General features: G+C 36.7%; 1 protein-coding gene across 9 annotated transcripts in view; it reads right to left on the bottom strand.

The window, feature by feature from the left end:
* Positions 1-735: 735 nt before the first annotated feature.
* Positions 736-13,405, bottom strand: part of nhsa (Nance-Horan syndrome a (congenital cataracts and dental anomalies)) — a 463,259-nt gene continuing 450,589 nt past the window's right edge. For all 9 annotated transcript variants that reach the window (XM_073045846.1, XM_073045845.1, XM_073045847.1 and 6 more), the window contains 2 exons: positions 12,543-12,663; positions 736-4,725 (listed from right to left, as the gene is read on the bottom strand). In XM_073045846.1, coding sequence (XP_072901947.1) covers positions 4,155-4,725; positions 12,543-12,663 — 692 coding nt within the window. In that variant the 3' untranslated portion in view covers positions 736-4,154. The remainder of the gene's footprint in view (positions 4,726-12,542; positions 12,664-13,405) is intronic.

The following is a 13,405-nucleotide window of genomic DNA, read 5'->3' as shown; positions in this document are numbered from 1 at the left end:
CATTTAATTTTACCCAGCAGAAATGTCTTGCCAGTGAATGCTGGTTGCTGCAGTTCTGAGTTAGTACCAGAAAGCCCAAGTGGCCTTCAGTTTCTACTCCCTACCTGGAAGTGACTGATCTGCTGGTTGGCTGGTTTCTGATAGTTAGAAAAACTTGCATCAATGCAAATTCATATAGTAGTTATGATATGTTCTTGTCCTTTCAAAACATCTGTTAAAGTACATATTAACTCTTAAATTAAATCCCTCCTCCAGTTGGGAAGTTTTGGTAGGTAAAGCCCATAACTCTATGGATGTTTGGCAATACCTTAAACAAAAAGCTGTCAATGCACCAGACAGTGAATGTTACACCAAGTGTCACTGCCAGCCTTGTCTTATTCTGATGTGTATGCTCCAGACCTAGATACCAAGAGTAATTAAGACTGAAAACCCGAGTTCTTCTCCTCACTTCCTTGAGAGCAGATAAATGTAGGCTGATCGTAGCACATTTATTGCTGCTGTATCTGAAACCAGTTAATCTTGTATAGGCTTGTGATCTTGTTAAATAAAGCATTTTGCTTGAGGATCATTATCACAAGTGCTAGAAACAAAACCCAAATGTAGTTTTTCAATCATTCACAAGTCATTAAAGGTCAAAAAGTGACAATGCATTGTGTGTGTAACTGATTGTCAGAATATATTTAGCTTTTGAATGCACAAAAATAAATATAATGAGTTTTAACTATGGAAAAGTGGTTCTTTTTCTGCCGATCAAATGCAGTCACATTTATTGTCAGGCTATATGCACACTGTCAAAGCAGCCAGACTTGACTGGCCAAATGTACTGTACTTGGGAAGAATTCACAGGGAAAGATTCACAATTTTTACTAAAAATAAATACAAGACTTAAAAGTGTTGCACAGCTCTAAAATATACAAAGGCTTAGAAATTAATTGTAAACTTTGAAAACATTTTACAAAAAAGCATCTCAGCATTTTAAAAAGTCCATATTTACAAATATTACAAAAAAATTATAAAATGGCTGCAAATCCATAAACCATTCTTGTCTTCCAGATTGGACTGGTTCTAGTACCCATACAGTTACACTGTAACCTTCTTTTATATTTTTTTATATATACAATAAACCAAAACCTATATTTTGTTAACTCTGCCAACTATGCAGTTAAGATGCATTCATTCAACCTTTGGCAAAACCCTAGGCAATATTCTTTAAGAGACCATATACATTTTTATTTAAACTGTGCAGAACCTTGTAGTTGTCTTATATATGCCAAAATAACAGAAACAAGCCAATAGAAGTTAGGAATCATTGGATACTATAAGAAAGCAGCTGCAGAACTTCAAACACTCACTGTCTTACACTTCAGTGCAAACAATAGAACATAAAATATTGGAATGATGTTTCACAAAAGTAATTTATACAATATAATTAGATCACCTTGTTCAAAGATGGCAGTGCTGTCAGAGCATTCAGTAATTGTATGAGTGCTTTAAATAAAAACTAAGCAGTTCCTCTTGCAACTGTGCATCATATGTTCTAACTAGTAAGTTGTCTGGAAGGATTTTTCTTCGTTTCTAAATATTTTCATGTAACTACCTGTTTCAGGGAAAAGAAAAATATGGCACAAGACGGCTGCTATTGTAGCTGTGTGTGAGTTGATATATACCGTAATCTTTTGCTAAAGAACACTGCTTCTTATTGAGTGCTTTACACTGCAAATAATTAAAAACCCAAATGCATTGCCTAACTCAGCCACCTACAGTGATACAAAGCTTTCAAATTACACAATAAATTGTGCTCATTCATAAGATGGGGGTTATTGTAAATGTTGAATTTGATATACAGGAATGAATTATTGAAATCACAGAAGCAACCTTATCAACTGGTAAAACACTTTTCCCTCCAAGCTTTCCATGTACTTCAGGTTCATCAGCATCTGATAAAGAACAAAGTTAACATTCGAAGGGAAGTTCTGTAACTTTAACCAGATGATCTCCTCTAAACTGTTAACTAACTTTCTATTAAATACTGGTTTGTCTTGCTGTGAATTTTCAACACTTTCTGTTTCATTTCCTGTTCCATCATTGCAGTTTTTCCTGTTATTTCACAGGGTTGTTGCTTTTGCGAACTGGCCAGATAATGATTGCTGTGACTTTTAACAGTCGTTGCCTTCACACTGAAGTTGACCAAGGCTGATGAGCAAACACCCCATAAACAGATCAATGATGCTTTTGCTCTATTTTACATAGTTCATACAACCAAAGAGATTCATCTCATGGTGCCAAATATACTTAGAATTTTGAAGCATTAGTTTTTATAGCTTTGTCACCAGCTTTTTAATACTGGGATTGTTCCTCAGTCATCAATATAGCCATTCCAGCATCTACACTGCTCTCCAGTTCTTCAGTGTTTATTGTCAAAGTGGGATTACAGTCTTCTTGGCAAAAAGTCTTTACTGAACATCTCTGAATCAATCTGCACTTTAAAAATACCCCATTTTCTTACCCATTCGTCTATCATTCATCTCTCACAGTTACTCATCCACCTCATACTTCTTGAATATTACCTTTTTCGATACACATGAATGACTTCTCTACCTTATCCATTTTTGTAAGTTTACACCATCATGAATTCCTTCCCAAAACCTATAAGGGGATCATAATAAGCTATCTCACCAGGAGGAAAACTCACTGGAGCAGGCTTCAGTTAAAATTGCCCCAATATTTTTACTGCTCTTCTTACCCTTTTTATTAAAAAAACTTAAAACTACAGAAACCATCTTTGTCTTTTCAGTAAATCCCGTTACTAGTATCTGTTAAACATTTATAACTTATGCTTTTTTAAAATAGTGGTTGAGTATCTTTTAATGGCAAGCCTTGTTAAAAAGGCTTACTGTTTTACTTCCCATGAGCTCCATATGCCCCACTTAAACCCCAACTATAACTATGGTTCTGAAAATGCTTATATATTGTTTTAAATTACGCCATTTTTGCAAGCATGCATTTCTTGGTGTCTATACACAAGTAATTCAACTTTAATCACAAAAATAACCATTTCCTTAGGTTCTTTTTTTATATTTGTACAATATAATGATTTTCAGTAAACTAAAAAAGTAAAATTGTTTATGATTAGGTAGTACCATATTAATCCTTTGAGTGTAATCCTATTTTTTCAGTAAACAATAAAGGTTAATTAAAGTTTAGGCTATGATGGAAGACTGTTTGAGCAAATATAGAATATTAAGCTCTTAAAACTAGGCATTTCTATAATATAGACTCATGTACATGTACTTCCTGGGTGGATTTTTGAGAATGTATAAGTTGATTTTTAAACTAATTATCTCAACAAGAGATCTTGTGATTTATGGATGCTACAATTTCAAAGGAAGGATTCTGAAAAAAAACCCTACTGAAATATGATATGGAGATAAAATGATGTGCTTGTGGTATGTATTTGAGCGAATGTATCTGCTCACGTGCTACCTCATCTATCATTGTCTTACTCTCTGAGGTACAGTACTATTTTGTTCTCAGAAAAACACTGGTATACATCATGAAGAACATTCATGGCTCAAAGGATTAATACTCTCTGTAACTGTCAAAAAGTGATGATATTTACATTAGTTTCTAACACATCAAAGAATATTTCATTTAGTGTTTAGAATATCATGTTTGGAATACCTAGAACTGCATTGTCCATTTTTCACAACTATCCTTTCCTTCAGTACCTGTTTCGTCACATCAGGAAAATGACACTCCCTTAATGCCACACGAAAGGGAACACAGTGCATACAGTGTTGCAGAATTCATCTTAAGAGTTTTAAATTGAATATTTACCCAAATTCAGAAAACATAGCTTTTAATTTTCTTTAATTGATGAGTCAAAACTTCTCTTAATTATCTATTCTGGTAATATTTAATCAAAATTTATGATGATCAAATTACTCGCAGTTTTGGAAAAACAGTGAAGGTATCTATTATTTCAGTAGTTATTTTTTGTTAATAACTTGGGCAGCATTATATATTTTCTTAAATGTTTATGACCTGCTTTGCTTTTGATAAATCTCTCAATCTAAATGTCACTAAACTGAACCGCATGCATGCTCGTGTGTGTTTTACCACTGTTGCTGTCCCAGTCATTCTGCACCTGATCATCATGTGGGTGAGCTCCGATCATCATGTAAACTTCCGTCTGAGTTCTCAGCTTCCCCTTCAGAGATGACTTGCATTGGTGCACTGTGAAGGCGACTGCGGGCACTGTAGCGACTGCTCCCTGCTGCCGGTGGCGCCCGAGAACGGCTTGGTCTAGATAATAGTGAGGTGGAGAAACTCCTGGAAGTGATCCCTTCTGTTGTAAATCTCGGAGAGTATGGTGAACTTGGGAACTGCATTTCACATCCAGAAGGAAAAGGAGAAGTATCCTCACAATCTTTAGCCTGGTCTAGGGAAACATCTCCAGGGGACTTGGGAGAAACTGGGCTTGCACTTTTCAATATTTCTGTTGCTGACAGTCGATAGCTTGAATCTGACCGGCTGCCTTTTTTGAGCAGCAGTAGTTTGAACTCCTCCTTTGAGGTGTTGGATTTGCGGACACTCCTATAAATAGGGCCAGGCTGCTTTTGGACAGATGGAGGGGTTCCAGGGGAGCTGGCAGGAGATGATTTTGGTTTGTTTACATTCGGCCCTTCATCAGAATCTTTCCTCCCGAGTAGTTTCCTTTTTGACCTAGAAGGAAGAGCAAAATAAATAACATTTCCTCAAAAGAGTTTTAAGACATTCATTACAACGGTAGTGTTAATACCAACTCTATTTACATAAATTCTGTGGAACTTTGATTACATGAAATTCCACTTTTGTTTTGCAGCTCCAAAACTCTTTTTCGTAGAGCCATATTCTTAGAATTTAATAAAAATGTTCAAATAATATAAAAATAGCCACATTATAAAAATGAAAATGAAAACAAGACTGCAGATCCTGGAAATCTGAAACAAAAAGGAAAACACTGGAAAAATTCACCAGGTCTGGTGACACTTGAGGAAAGAAACCATCAACACTGCGCCTGCAAGAATTTTTCAAAACTGGGAGAGAGATGCAGGTTAGTTTTCAGTAAGAGAGAGGGATGTGAAAATAAAGGAGATGTCTGTGATGAGTCAAAGTTGCTTAATGGCAGGGGTATTTTTTTAAATGTCTGATGATGTTTTTCCAAGTCCGCGTGCAGTGGTTACCTGGAAAATAATCTTTTCTTGTAGACCCCAGGAAAACACTGGGGATTAGAAATGCTATTGTGGAATAAGGGGAATTGATTAATTTACAAATGGAAGGTGAAATTCATGTAACATCTTTCCCTCTATCCTTGTAATCAATTATAAAGTTGTGATGACTTCACACATTAGCTCTGCAAGGACTAGATGTGGCTCAGTGGTATCTGTCTCAACCCTGTGTCAGAAGATTGTGAGGGTAAGTCCCACTCTAAAGACTTGTCCATAATATTAATTGATATAAGAACATAAGAAATAGGAGCAGGAGTAGGCCATCCAGTCCATCGAGCCTGCCCCGCCATTCAATAAGATCATGGCTGATCTGTCTGTAACTCAGCTCTATCTACCTGCCTTTTCCCCATAACCCTTAATTCCCCTACTATGTAAAAATCTATCTAACTGTATCTTAAATATATTTAATATATATAAATGCCTCAACTGCTTCCCTGGGCAGAGAATTCAACAGATTCACCACTCTCTGGGAAAAACAGTTTCTCCTCATCTCCGTCCTAAATCTTCTCCCCTGAATCTTGAGGCAATGTCCCCTTGTTCTAGTCTCTCCTACCATTGGAAACAACTTTCCTACTTCTATCTTATCTATCCCTTTCAAAATTGTGTATGTTTCTATAAGATCCCCTCTCATTCTTCTGAATTCCAGAGAGTATAGTCCCAAGCGACTCATTCGCTCCTCATAGGTTAACCCCTTCATCTCTGGAATCAACCTGGTGAACCTCCTCTGCACTGCCTCCAAGGCCAGTATATCCTTCTTCAAGTATGGAGACCAGAACTGCACACAGTACTCCAGGTGCGGTCTCACCAATACCCTGTATAGTTGCAGCATGACCTCCCTGCTCTTGAATTAATTCCCTCTAGCAATGAAGGCCAACATTCTGTTTGCCTTCTTAATAACCTGTTGCACCTGGAAGCCAACTTTTTGCGATTCATGCACAAGCACTCCCAAGTCCCTCTGCACAACAGCATGCTGCAATCTTTCACCATTTAAATAATAATCTTCTCTTCTGTTATTCCTTCCAAAGTGGACGATCTCGCATTTATCAACGTTGTATTCCATCTGCCAGACCTTGGCCCACTCACTTAACCTATCTATATCCCTCTGCAGACTCTCCACATCTTCTGTACAATTTGCTTTTCCACTCAGTTTAGTGTCATCAGCAAATTTTGCTATGCTACACTCAGTCCGCTCTTCCAAATCATCAATGTAAATGGTAAACAGCTGCGGGCCCAGCACCGACCCCTGCGGCACCCCACTCACCACAGACTGCCAACCGGAGAAATACCCATTTATACCAACTCTCTGCCTTCTATTGGTTAACCAATCCACTATCCATGCCAATACACTTCCTCGGACTCCATGCTTCCGTATCTTATTTATAAGTCTCTTGTGCGGCACCTTATCGAACGCCTTCTGGAAATCCAAGTATACAAAATTCATCTGTTCCCCTCTATCCACTGCACTCATTATGTCCTCGAAGAACTCCAGTGAGTTTGTCAAACAGGACCTGCTCTTTCTAAATCCATGCTGCATCTATCTAATGGAACCACTCCTTTCTAAATGTTTCGCTATTTCTTCCTTAATGACAGCTTCAGGCATTTTCTGGACTACAGATGTCTGTGCACTACTGCAGGAAGTGATATATGCTCTCCTAAGTGTACATAAAAATCCTTCCAAATTGTTCTTCCTATTGTTCTGGCCAATATTTATTCATAATCAATAAGGATTAGTTGACCATCATCGCTTGAGGGATCTTACTGTGAGGAAATCAACTATTGAGTTTTCTACATTGCATCAAAATTACAGTAGATTAGTCGAGAATGCTATGTGACATCTTGAGATCAGGATAAGCTATATACAAATGCAAATGTTTCTTGATTTCAGTGTAGTGAGGAAGGGACCTAGACGAGAAGATAAGATAGTTCTGAAATACAGAACTAAATTTAAAAGAAAGGGTGCGAATGTTTTTTGTTAGTAATTCTCAAGGAGCACGCTTGAAATTCAATAGATCATGATAATTCATTGTTTTTTTGCTATGGTGATTTAGGAAGTGCCTCGGGACATATAATGCATCCAATATTGCCTGTTTGTGGGTAGCTGTTGAGAATAACCTAACACATACATGCAACAGGGAAGAGCATTCACAGCACATAACACCTGCTTGAAATTTCTTTAAATCTCTTTCCAAAATGGGAAGCACCAAAGATATCTACTTACAATGATTTTAATGAGGCATCATATAGATATGAGCTGTTAAACCACAACAGTCATTCTGAAAGTGAGATACCGCCCCTTTTACAAGACATGCAACAATCACAGCCAAATTGAAACAGGATAATTTCAAGGGAAAGCAGACTAATTTGCTACTATTGTACTATATTATTGTACTATGTTGCTCAGATGTAACAGGTAAACGTGTAAGCAGATATTGTGTAACAATGACAAGGATGGAACCAAATGTTTGGAATTAGAGCAATTATGAATTTTAATTTAGTATGTTCATCATGAAAGAGATTATAGGAATGTATATCTATCAAAATAATTGAATGATCTTCTTCTTAAACCCACTATACAATGAGGTAAAATAAACAACACATTATTAAATTTTGATGATGTAATCAACAGAATTATTAAATTTCTAGTATGTTCCAACTGTTTTTAGTCTTCACTAAGAACAACAGATGAACAGGAAGCGCAATAATATTTGAGAAGGAATGTTCATGAGCACTTCCAAATTGTTGAAATACTGTTGGGCAGTTAATTGAAGATTCAGTCAGATTTTCTTCTTTCTGGCTAACAAAGTTATAAGGCACAAAGTCCTGTGACACTCAGAGTCTTGCCTCTTTTGCATTGCCCAGGAATTTATGGATTACTTAAACCTAGGAGGAATGAGGAAGTATTCTTCAAATGAAATATCATCACCCTTCCGTGCCTTCAGAAATTATCCTAAAGACCCAATTTCAAGATCAGAGGAATATATTGATGTACTATACACTTGGCCAGCAGCCTTCTCTTAGATCAGCGCATGCAATGCATATTTTCTAGAGTGGAGTGTGCAAATCCCAAGCCAGAAAATTAGGTATTTCAAGCATAGCTGGATTTCTGTCTCCAGTTTCAAGATCAGACAAAATCAGAAATCTTTTTTTAGCAGATGCTTTTACATTTAACTAAAATTAATTTCATTTTACAATAGGATCCAATAAGGTATATTTTGTAATATGAAAAAGGGTTCCTCTAATAGTTTTCTGTTTTATAAAATTATTATTCTGTCTGTAAATAACTGATATGTGATATTAACTTCTAGTAACAAAGCAATGGATCATTCAAGCCTTCAGCTTATGGAGCTCTTTGGTCTGATTGTGATTGATCTCATCCTCAACTCCATTTAACCTTCTCTGCTCAAAGTTACTGGATATCATTACACAAAAAATACTAACACATTCCATCTTGAAAAATCCAAGTGATTCAGCTCCACTGGGCACTGAAGATCAAATTCTAGATTTCCAGTACCATTATATAGAAACAGTGCTTTCTAATTTCTCTCTTGATTTGCCTAGATCCAATATGATTATACAGATCCAAATTTAAGATCGTTTTTCAATTATTTTTGAAAATTTCTTGCAATTCAACCTTCTAACCTTAATGTTGTATATTAACTTAGTACTATTTGCACTCCCAGCATTACCATATAATCTCTATTGAATCTGAAACAAGCACTCTATTTGGCCAGTTTAACTTTCCAAAAGCAAAATGCAGTAGTACACTTATACTTTAATTTCCAATCAAATGAAGCATTTCTCCTTCACACAAACAAAATAAATAAATAATTGAGAGAACCACACTGACCAGCTAACTGTCCAAAGAGCTCAAAAGGTGTTTACTACCTCACTTTAAATTTCTGCAGGTTTTATTTTAACTAGAGTTTCTTGATTTTCTCATGACCTTTGTTAATCCTTGGAAATCAATAGTAGGGAAACCAGTTTGTTGGGTACACTGACTGTCACTAGATAAGCACTGATTTGATTCCCCTTTGTAGTTTTTTTCCCACCATTATATGCATGAACGTTGACAAGACTACTTGTCACTGTTTTCCCTTAAATGTAATTCAAAAATCCATATATTAAATATTTGTGTGCATTGAATTGCTGTCAGCAAATCTTTCTTGTCATAATAGTTAAGTCACCATCAGATGAAAGTGTGTACCATCAGGCTTAAGACAGCTTCTATCCTGCTGTTATAAGGTCTGTAGTACAATAAAATGAACTCTTGACCGCACAATGCACACACTACACCTTTTCTGTAACTATAACACTTTTTTTCTGTGCTGAATGCTTTACTACTGTAGAACAGTATGCAAAACAAGATTTTCACTGTACCTCAGTACATGACCATTTCTGCCTCTCATTTTCCCAACTTTTGATTTCCCCAATGTCTAGTTCTATTTATATATCTGTTCCTTGGTTTCTGCACCTGGCCAAATGCATTTTCCACAAGCCTGATCCTTTTTAAAGACATGCTTGATTTGACATATCCTGTAACATGTTGGTTGTACATTTCCCCATTATTTTCTATTACCAATTTACTTTTTAATGGTCTTCCCTTGTCTTACCATCTCTGCATCATTTGAGTTTTCCCATGACCAACAGAGCTGTCACGTGCTTCAACTCTGCTCCACTGTTTATCTTGTTTCACTTTTCAAACAATTTATTTGTTTCAGTTACCTCTCTCCTCCTGTTTTTTAAAACAAATATTACAAGAATCCCTTCCTCTTTAAATGAATTTTCTTTATTATGCTTTGTCTTCCTCTTCTTAGTTTATATCTTCTGTTTACCAACAGGATAGAAATATGTTGCAGCACGTAAAAGTACATTGGGGGCATAAATAACATGAAATATCAGCACAGGTAATCATCAATGTAAGACATTTAATGGAAATAATTGTTTCATAATACCAGAACAGCCAGAAGTCGTGGTCCATGTAGGTACCAATGACGTGGGTAGGATGAGTGATGAGGTTTTGCATAGAGAGTTCAGGGAGTTAGGTGCTAAGTTAAAGAATAGGACCTCCAGGGTTGTGATCTCAGGATTACTACCTGTGCCACGTGCTAGTGAGGCCTGAACTAGGAAGATTATACAGTTTACAATATGGCTAAGGAATTGGTGTAGGAGGGAAGAAATAAAATTTCTGGATCATTGGGCTCTCTTTTGGGGATAGTGAGACCTGTGCAGAAGGCACCTGAACTTGAGGGGGACTAATATCCTAGTGGAAAGTTTGCTAATGCTGCATGATGGAATTTAAATGAGAGTTGCAGGGGAATGGGAACCAGAGTGCCAGAACAGATAGTGGAGAGGTTGTGGAGGCAGATGTTGGTAAGACCTCAGACAAAGTTAGAAATCAAAAGGTTGAGCATGGTGCGACTAGTGTCCTGAGCTGCCTATATTTCAATGCAAGAGTATCATAGGAAAGGCAGAGAATTGTACTGAAGATGAGGTAGCTGGTTTACAAATAGATGTTATGGGTCTCAGGGTACTTGGAGGCACATGATAAAATAAGCTGTAGTCAGCATGGTTTCCACAAGGGAAAATCTTGCCAGACAAATCTGTTGGAATTCTTTGAAGAAATAACAAGTAGGATAGACAAAGGAGAATTGTTTGATGTTGTGTGCTTGGATTTTCAGAAGGCCTTTGACAAAATGTCACACATGTGGCTACTTAAGCTACGAGCCCATGGTATTAAAGGAACGATTCTAGCATGGATAAAGCAGTGGTTGATTGGCAGGAGGCAAACAGTGGGAATAAAGGGAGCCTTTTCTGGTTGGCTGTCATTGACTAGTGGTGATTCAAAGTGGCCTGTGTTGGGACTGAATCTTTTTGTTATATGTCAATGATTTGGATGATGGAATTGATAGCTTTGTTGCAAAGTTTGCAGACAATATAAAACTAGGTGGAGAGACAGGTAGTTTTGAGGAAGTAGAGAGGCTACAGAAGGACTGAGACAGATTAGGAGACTGGGCAAAGAAATGGCAGATGGAATACAGTGTCTTGAAGTGTATGGTCCTGCACTTTGGTAGAAGAAATTAAAGGATTGAATATTTTCTAAGTGGAGAGAAAATACAAAAAAACTGCGCAAAGGGACTTGGGAGTCCCTAAAGGTTAATTTGTGCAGGATTCCCTAAAGGTTAATTTGTCGATTGTGTCTGTGGTGAGGAAGGGAAATGCAATGTTAGCATTCATTTGAAGAGAACTAGAATATAAAAGCAAGGATGTAATACTGCAACTTTATAAAGCACTGTTGAGGCCTCATTTGGAGTATTGTGAGCAGTTTTATGCCTTTTCTCTTAGAAAGGATGTTCTGAACCTGGAGAGAGTTTGAAGGAGGTTCATGAAAATGAATCCAGGATTGAATGGCTTATCATATGAAGTTAATTAGATGGCTCTGGACCTGTATTCACTAGAATTTAGAAGGATGAGTTGTGACCTCATTGAAATCTATCAAATGGTAAAAGGCCTTGATAGAGTGGATGTGGAGAGGATGTTTCCTATGATGGGAGAGTCTAAGATCAGAGGACACAGACTAAGAACAGAGGGGCATCCTTTTAGAACTGAGATGAGGAGGAATTTCTTTAGCCAGAGAGTGGTGGGATTGTGGAATTCTTTGCTACAAGCAACTGTGGAGGAGGCCGAGTCCTTATGTATATTTGAAGCAGAAGTTGATAGATTCTTAATTGGTCAGGGCATGAAGGGTTTGGGGCTGAAAGGAAAACTGGATCAGCCATGATGAAATGGCAGAGCAGACACAATGGGCCAAATGGCCTAATTCTGTTCCTATATCTTATGGTCTTATAATTAAGCACTGATCTATTCCACAGTAAAGTATATGTTTTGTAGATTAAACTCTGACACACATCACCAATGATATTAACCAAACCTGTATCGACAAAACTCAAACATTCATAGATGCTGCCTGACCTGCAGAGTTTTTCCAGCTCCTTACGTGTAGCTCCTCCAAGCTGATAAGAGTCTTGACCTGTAATATCAATAGTTCCTTTTCCCCTATGTTGTGTGACCTGTTGAGTTCTTCCAGCATTTTTGTTTTGTTCCACATCTGCAATCTCTTGATCCTCCTACAACATCTGCAATCTCTTAATCCTATTCATCTCCTGTACAATCTGTATCTTGTTCCCTACTGCAACCACCATGAAACCACATAATCTGCTTATTTTTGAGTTATTGACCAATACTTGCAGAAACATAATTATAAAAGATTCTGACCTGTGAATCACAGCAAAAAGATCTTCAGTTGTACGGAGCTTGTTTGGTGATATGAATACGTTATCTTCATTAGTTTGAGGATCTACAGCAGAAGCCAAATAACTCTCAACCTGTCCCACATCTGCAGAAATGAACAACAGTAATTTATGATATCTACTTCAGCAGTCTGCATATAATTTCATTAATATTTCATTGTGTGCCATTATTTAATATTTTAGTATGGTTAAATAGCCTGCTTTTATAGAAGTTATTAAAATCTGGTCAAGAAATAGTGAGCAGAAAGAGCAACAGTCCTAACTAAATTCACTTATTTCAATCTGCTTCTACATAAATGTAACTAATCACATACAGCATTGAGCTATCTTACTTCACATAAGCAGTATTCTACAATTGTTTATTCAAGACTTCTTGAGCTTGCCTTAAACTTTTCCACCTTTTCCTTTTAAAGTTTGATTTCCTTTGTAAATTTAACATGGGAACAAGCTTCCCAATGAATACTCAAAATGTTTATCATTTAGTTTCCAGAAAAATTAGTTTCCATTTAGCATCCTTTCTTAAAAATTTGCCTGAGAAATGTCACATTAAGGACTAAGCATTTCGAGCATGTCTTATTTTCAAATTATTCCATTGGAAAAATGGTGCAAAATTCACAGAGATCACTATAAGTTTTTCATTTTTGTTATATAGCATTAATGTTCCTAAAATTAAACAGTATATTTGTTGTGTTACACTCTAATGAAAACTCATGGTTAAGCAGAAAGAAGCAGCTTGAGCAAGTCAGGAGGAACTCATCACACGTCCATATTTGAAAGAGTCCATTTGGAACTACTTTAGGTTCTCCTTTATTTATTTTCAGAATCAAG

Source organism: Hemitrygon akajei, chromosome 5 (assembly GCF_048418815.1).
Source record: "Hemitrygon akajei chromosome 5, sHemAka1.3, whole genome shotgun sequence".
NCBI lineage: Eukaryota > Metazoa > Chordata > Chondrichthyes > Myliobatiformes > Dasyatidae > Hemitrygon > Hemitrygon akajei.
The sequence above is the reverse complement of the archived record's forward strand: the minus strand, read 5'-3'. Positions and strand labels throughout refer to the sequence as shown.